We start from the raw sequence: 8411 nt of genomic DNA on the forward strand, positions 1-8411 counted from the left end.
TTATTATTTGGACTTGATGTCACTGTAGTTCCTTTTTTCTATTTTCACCTTCAAGGAGTTCATAAAAGGTATAAAAAGAGCATCTTAAGTCAGACTCTAAAAGGTAACGATGTGCAGAGGTTCACCAATCTGTGGAACGCTGCATCTACTGTACCGCGGCCTGGTGGCTCAATGAGTAGATCATTGGCTTGAGATACAGAAGGACACCAGGTGTGTCCTTGAGACACTCCACGCTAGTATGCAACTGGTCCCCCCAGGGGGATGGGTTAAATGCAGAGGACAAATTTCATCTGTAACATGTAAATGTGACAAATAAAGGTGTTTCTGTACAAAATGTTAATTTCAGAATAATGTGATGCATATCATTGCATGGGTTCACAGTTCACTGTGTCATCGAAAAATGTGAGTTAAAGCTCCAGCATGCAAAGAAATATCCGAATATCAACAGGATCCAGAAGCACCACTGTCTTTTCTACCCTTCCGTTAGTCAAGCTGAGCTTCTCCAGTATAGTGAAAACAAACTGACAATATTAATTAATGTTTTAGTCACTGATTTATTTATTATCATTATATTATTATTTTTATGCTATCATAAGAAAACCAAATCTCCTCCTTAATCACAAGTGCACTCCATTTTCTGTCTTGTTCCCATCTACGACTTGCTGATTAAGATTGCTATCAGTTGTCAGATGCAGGAGTAGGTGTGAGCATAAGCTCATAGAAGATGGGTATTACATGAGGTGAGGTGCATGTTGCTGTGGCAACAAATGACCACACAGAGGACAATGTTGCTGCAGTATCTACTAGTTTGGTCAGAAGACACTGAGACTGTCCTCGCAACCATGATGTCGTATGAAGTGGATGAGGTTAAATTTGCTTTTTTAGTTTTTTCTTTCATTATTTTGTCTAGTTTAACTATTACTGTCACTTGATCTCCTTCATCTTACCTGATCTTCTGTGTTCCAGTGACCTCCCTCCACATTTAGCTATGGTCACTGCACCATCTCTGGAGATGAACCTGCTGTGCTGTTGCATCCTATAGAGAAGTCCTACTCACCCAGAGCAGTACACTCAGACCCATCATTGCTCATCTCCCCTCGTTCCAATTCTCTCTTTATTACAAATACATTTTTCAGATTTATCTGTGGTGTCTGCTCTTTTTCTGTGAGCAATGCAAACATTTTTTGTGATTTCTTTTGATACATGCTACTCAATGTCTTAAGTCAATTTTGCTTTAAGCACTGTTAGAAGAGTATATTCATGAGAATATTCACTGACATTTACATTTAAAAAAAAAATGTAAATGTAAATGTCAGTGAATATTCTCAGTTGTCCAGGTGAAGTTGTCTGAAAGTTGAGTCATAGCAACTGGACTTCCTCCTTGTTGGGTAGAAAAATTTCACTACCCATTCAAGTAGCTTCTTCAGTCTGGAGATAGTTGGTTGTATATTTACATGTAAATCTGTACTCCAGTCTATGAATGGATCAAACACCCTTTATTACAGGGTGAGCTGACCCTAGACATGGGCATAAACATGCTTGTACTGATGCATCTGTCATTTTCTATGTGCATACTTTCAAATAACCTCACCTGAATGACTGACAATCTTCACTGACAAATAGAAGTCATGTACTAAAAAATAATCGCTCTGCCAAATTTGCATCTTTTACGTTATACTGGATTTCATTGGCAGTACATAGTTTTATTTCAACTGGTAAATCTTGTTTATTATTTCATGTTGCAGAGAAAACTTGTCCTGCAGGATGGAGGATGTTCAGCTGTTCCTGTTATTTCCTCTCCACTCAGTTGGGATCTTGGACATTTGGCAGAGATGACTGCAGGAAAAAAGGAGCACATCTGGTGGTCATAGACAGTGCAGAAGAACAGGTACAGCATTATTTGACTTTTTGTGTCTGTGAAACTGTTCCTTTTCAAGACAACCCTCAGGATTTCATCAAGAACCAGGACGTGCCATCAACAGATTTTACCATAAAAACCTGATTCATGGAATGATACTCAACTTTCAGGTACCTTAACAGATGAGCTGTGGGACAGCTGAGCTACACAACGAAGGAACACCTGGAAAGAGGCCAAACTATTCCAACCCGTGTGAAATTATATGCTCAGATGAATACTTACAAACTACAGATGTTGTGCTTATACCTAAAATATTACATCTTTCCTTATGTTGAACAGACATTTCTCTCTGGATTCACTAAGCAACAAACTTGGATTGGTTTGAGTGACTGGATGGATGGTACTCCACTGACTCTGAAGTAAGGCTTCATTGTGGTTGAGTATTAACATTAACATCAACATTTAGGGTTTATTATTAATCCTTAAGGGCCTAATTTACTTAAGGTTTGCATGTAGTGAATCAGTCGAAGAACATATCCTGCTGAGAATAATTCAGGGTTCATTACAGTATTACTTCAATAGCTAGAGTATCTATATGTCATTTAGCACTTCTTAGCAGTGGATTTGTGAACTACCATAACACTGCTGTAATTTTAATCTTATATTTGGAAATGCTTTTAAACTAAAGCTTGGATTGTGTAATGTTTTAGTAGTGTGAATATATAAAAAAAAAAAAAAAAAAAACTTTGTTCACTTTTCTAAACTTTCAGCTGAAATACAACAAATTTATGTTCAAAAGATGAAGATAAAATTTGTTTGTTTGTTTGTTTGTTTTAGACTTTAGTTCCCAAGACTAATGTAGTAAATACAGTTTAAGATTAACAATTAAGACACAACATCTTAACTTAACAAAGTCAAAAATGATCTGCTAGTTTTACTTCTTCTTCTCTTATGATTTTTATCAATAATGTGCTACAGCTTGAACCCGTATTTGCTCTGTTGTGATTTTCTTTTTTTTTTTATCTATAAACTAAAGTGAACTTGTTTTTAGTGTAATAGACTAAACGTGAAAGAGATTCAACATGAAATAATTTTTGTGTGAAGTGTTATAGAGACCTCAATATTTTTGGTTGAATACATGTGTAGTATAAACATTAGCATGAACAACAATTTGTGCATTTTCTCCATCAGCAAAGGAAAATTCACAGATAGGGCTGACACAGTTTCATAATACTAAATATTTTTTGTTAATACCAGGAAGATTCTGATTATTTTTCTCTACGTGTGATTTAAAAACTAAAATTATCTGTCAGGCGACCAATACTTTGTTATAATATTACAGTAGCTCCTGCTCTACTTAGTTTGTTCTCATCAGTTTCTCTTGTTGTTGCTGAGTGATCTTTGTCGCCACCTTCTGTTGTAGCCTAGAGATGGAACAGTGCAGCAGCTTGTACCCAGAAAAGGATGTTAGTGAAGTTCAGCTCTTCACTGATTATTAAATCTTTAGTATATTAGAATAAAGTTTTTACTGTGAGTCTATTTAAAAAAATTCTTATAATAAATATCAAACTCTTTGTGACTTTTCATATAAACATGAGTACAATTTTAAAGTGTCTTTAACTTATTTACAGTAAATCCTCCAACAAGCAGGTCAGAGTTGATCCTCAGAGCAGAACCCAATGTGGAGTTCAATGTTTTTAGTGAAGCTTGATGGCACTCTGTGTGTTGATCTGTGTTCACTGCACTAATCTATATCTTCATGTTGTCAACAAGCATAAGATGCTGAAATTACACACACAACATCCTACAGATACCAACAGAAGAGGGCGCTTCAGTCCTTCTGTCATATTTCAAACTTGTCACTTCCTCAGAAGATAAAACATCAAGAGACTGAAATAAACACAACTTCTGCTTCACTCATTCTTCAGTCTGTGCTGCAGAGCTGATCTTCCAGGAGATATTTGACCATCTTATGAGCAATGGAAGGAATTTATAACAATGCTGAACATAATAAATCTCATCATTTAGGACCATTGACAAATCAGACAGGTACAAATGTTTTATCACACTGAGCTGTAAATAAATCTGTTCTCATCTATTATTACTTCTGTATCATTGATTATATTAACTGATCTGGTCTCTGTTCAGGTTCCAGGAGCTCAGAGAGGAGACTTCCTGTTGCTGCTTTTCTGTCTCTGTCGTTGCTGAGTGTTTTCCTGCTGATTGGACTCATCGGCCTCAGTGTCTACTGTGAGTGTTCATTTAATAATTTAACACAAAGTCAACCAAAGATTTTCAGGAACAGATATTTACTGGAACTACAAGATACAAAATGATATTTCAAATAAACCCACTGTGCTCCACTTAGCCATCCCACAGGACAAACTTAGGAAATATATGGACATAACATAAATTAATGTAGTTCTTTTAGTGTTAGTGTTCAACAGACATGTCTCTTTATTCTTTCAGATCATGTCTCAATTTCCTTCCTGGCTGAAGAGAAGAGAGTGTGCGGACAGAGTGAGTGCTGTACATAACTAGTCAAAAGAAAAAACAAGGAATTAAGACTGATTTAAATAATGAATAGTACATAAAATGACAATAAAAACAAAAGAATAAAACAAAGGAGCAAACACAGTCTTCATGCTGAAAAACAGCAAACACAATGATCCAGTTAAGATTATTAGAGATTTATTCATGCTTGTGTTTCTACAGTGAACTGAATGTTTCCCAAACTCACTATAGTTGCATTAGTCATGTTTTGTCATGTTCAGTTAATAATGTTAAAATACTTATGTTATTTCAAACTGGAATCATGTACTGTAAATCCAACTTTGTGTTTTACTTTTCTTCCTTTAGCAGTAGATGTAGCTGCATCTTCACTCATTTCTTGTTGTTTTGTGTTACAGAAACAACTTGTCCTGCAGGATGGATAAAGTTCTGCTGGTCCTGTTATTTCCTCTCCACTGAACGTGGTTCCTGGACAACAGCCAGAGAGGACTGCAGAGCCAGAGGAGCAGATCTGGTGGTTATACACAGCGCTGAAGAACGGGTGAAGCGTGTGTTCATGTTTGTCTGACAAGGAGTGAATGATTGAATGATGTTTAATTTGCAGGTACAAACTCAGATGAGGATTTAGTTTAAGTTCATTTTTACATTTTCTCATTAAGGTTTACTGGTAATATCTGTGTTTTTGTTCTATTTGAGAGCTGATAATGTGACTGAATATTTGATTGATTATTATTTTATTGATATGTCTCATCTGTCTGTGTACACACATACATGTTCATGTAATGTGGTTTAAACTTCAATATTAAATACAGTGACTTCTTTTGTTTCTGTTAACCAGGCCTTACTCTCTACATTCACCCACTTGAAAACTTGGATTGGTTTGAATGACAGAGATGAAGAGGGGACCTGGAAATGGGTCGATGGAACTCCACTGACTGTGACGTAAGACAGAAATAAGTTTCACTTTCTTTAAATCTAAATATCCCTGAAAATAATGTGACTCCTAGTAATTGTGGATTTATAGTTAGATACTACATGACAAAATCAGGTTGTGCTGTCAAATTGGCTTGTAGTGAGATCAAACTCTATTAGATCTGTCTTGATTCTGTTTGTTGGGCCACCAGGTACTGGGGGTCAAATGAGCCTAATAATGAAAATCGATATTTCGGAGACGAAGACTGTGTCGAGATCTCAACTGGGTGGTCGTCGGAATGGAATGATGTCTCATGTGAAGCTTCTCGACCGTGGATCTGTGAAAAACCAGCTCAGCCTTGACATTCAAAATATTGATTCTATTTACAGCTGTATGTAATATTATATCTAAAATAATCAGACAAAACACAGTGACAATGAAAAGAAAGCAGTAATTTTACCGTTTCTCTAAACTCTCCAGAAACTGGACAAATGCTTCTCAGAAATGCTTCATGCCTCTGAATGTAAAAAAACATGAGCTGCTTTTATTGTTTTTATGTTTTTCTATGTTAACACATGGACAGCTGTGATATTTTCTGGCTACATCACAAATTGTTTGCTCATCGCAACACTTGGTGAAACGTGTACATTTATTTTTCAGGAATTTCTCAAAAGATGTTGAAAACTCCTCTAAAGCTGAAACAATAAACAGCAAACAGAAGTATTTGAAACTGTGCTGTTATTTCATTAAGTTATTTTAGTAAAATATTAGTTGAAGATTGTTTCTTGATTATATCACAACAGGTTATGATTCCTTCAACAGTGTATAAATGAGGATAATACACATACAAGTATACGTCTCTATAAAATATATGTGAATGAATGAATGGATGAATGGATACACTGAAACCTTGACACGTATGCAAGTCACTCATGCTGTGGGCACTGACGCACCCCCATATCATCACAGACAGTCAGTGCTATAAATATACATTTAATTGATTGACATCAAATTAAAAAAAATTCATATTTACAAAATACAATGCGTTAGTGAAAATACTGAAAATCTGTTTGAAATCTTTTCTGGCAGATAAATAAAGGTCCAAGCTAACTGACAAATGGCAGATGTTAGTTTTTTGTAAATATATTATTTTGTATTTAAACTGCTAATTTGGGGTCATTTTTTAATGACTTACAGAAGGTGTAGTACCACAGTCAAAAGACCTGAAATAACATAATAAGAATGTTTAAGTGAGTTAAGAAATTGGGGAAGTACAACATAGGAGGAAAGAGGATTTCGTCTTTATTTTTTTTTCCAGTGCATTTGCAGCATCACTGTGGTTGATAACCTTCAGTACCTCAGTTAGATGGTGTGATAACATGCCATGTGTGATGCACATTAAGTTAGAGTCCTAGCTAATGTCTGAAAGACTGTGTAGTTGTTTTTACACTTAAAGAAAAGATTTTTAGATGTTCTTTGATTTTGTGCCTGTTTTTTGCCTGTTAACAAGCAGTGTTCCTCTGCCTCATAGATCTTTATACACAAACATGATAATTCATATTGTTTAAAATGACACCACAAGATCAACTCTACTAAAAATCTATTTCAAGCATCCTTGACCCTGAATAAAGCTGCAGTACTAAATTCTACTAAATGAGTAAGTTTGTACAAACACCACTGCTCTACAGGAAGTTCCTGATCACTCAGTTCACTCTGATACTTTTCATTTGTATTTTCTCACATTTGCCCAAACTGTGTCTCACTCATAAACAGATGAACATGAAGATAAGAAAACCACTTTTTGTTACGTAGCAGTGAGAGGTGCTCACTGCATTCAGCACATCTAGCAGAACCAAAGGGATCATTGCATGTCTGTGGTCCTAAAGTGTGTTTGTCAGAATGGAGAATTAATTCTCACATTTTGCTTTGGATGAACTAAATGTTAAGGTCTGACTAAGAGATCTTTAGGTATTCTTCATTGTTTGTTGGGCCACCAGGTACTGGATGTGTAGGGGAGGATGTGCTGTACACTACAAAATAATTCATATAACGCAAGGTTCAGCTGCAGGCACTCTTGGCAGACGATGGCCCTTTAAACCAGCTTTAGCAAAAGTGAAACTTGTCACTTCCTTAAAAGGTAAAACACAGAAATACAGAAACCAAGACCACGTTCATAATTTACTATACATTACCTGTCAGAACTACAGTTTGCGCTGCAGATTTGATCTTCTAGGAGACTTTTCCTCACCTCATGAGCAATGGAGGAAACAAGTCCCGACTGTAGAGCTCCAGGCCACTCTCTTGATTCAAGAAAGAGACCAGATGAAGGCCAGCTTCCTTCAAATGACTGAAAAGAGGAAAAAGCTTTGTCCTTATAGAGTGAGTAAGAGTTGTAAGAGACATGGTGCATCTAAAGATAAAACGTTTTCTTTCCTGTTGTGAGTCTTGCTACATGAATTTGCTCCATGTTCCCGAGAGAATGAGGAGACATTGTTCACATTCTGTTTGTATATTAATAAGCTAATGGTAACATGTTCAGATACTAATTTAATAATAGCAGTTTAAAACATGCACTAAATCATAACCCCTGTGCTGAATCTGCACTTGTCTCCATAGTGTCCTTTACTGGCAGTAGATGGAGTTTTGTATTTCATGATTAATATTGTCTGTTGTTTTATGTTACAGAGAAAACTTGTCCTGCAGGATGGACGATGTTCAACTGTGTCTGTTACTTCCTCTCCAGTAAAGCTGCTTCTTAGTAAACTTAGGTCTGTCAACAGATGTTCTACAGTTTAGGTCTTGGATGTTTTGGGTCACTTAAGGACAAACTTGTCATAAAGTTACTCCAGCATTGCATAGTAGATATGCTGTGTGTGTGTCCAGACCGGCAGTAGAATCCAATTACATGAGGCAAGTAAAAACAAACTGCAGCCTGACATAGAAAACAACTAGACACCGACTCCTTCAAGAGCTCCTGGAACCTGAAAAGAGACGAGACCAATAAATAGAATAAATCAAAGAATGGCAAAAGTAGATTATTGTTGTATTTTTTGCGTAACCAAACTCGACATTATCAACACTATCATAAATGTCTTTCTTTGCTCTCGGTGAGGGAATTGATAAATAATG

At 36.1% G+C, this 8411-nt stretch overlaps 1 protein-coding gene across 1 annotated transcript; it reads left to right on the top strand.

The window, feature by feature from the left end:
- Positions 1–3716: 3716 nt before the first annotated feature.
- On the top strand, positions 3717–5964 carry LOC113173073 (C-type lectin domain family 4 member M-like). The gene is made up of 6 exons (XM_026376358.1): positions 3717–3907; positions 4007–4108; positions 4328–4378; positions 4768–4910; positions 5208–5311; positions 5494–5964. Exons 1-6 carry the CDS (start codon positions 3838–3840, stop codon positions 5642–5644), a joined length of 621 nt encoding a protein of 206 aa, XP_026232143.1. The 5' UTR covers positions 3717–3837; the 3' UTR covers positions 5645–5964.
- The last annotated feature ends 2447 nt before the right edge of the window (positions 5965–8411 follow it).

Source organism: Anabas testudineus, chromosome 21 (assembly GCF_900324465.2).
Source record: "Anabas testudineus chromosome 21, fAnaTes1.2, whole genome shotgun sequence".
NCBI classification, from domain to species: domain Eukaryota; kingdom Metazoa; phylum Chordata; class Actinopteri; order Anabantiformes; family Anabantidae; genus Anabas; species Anabas testudineus.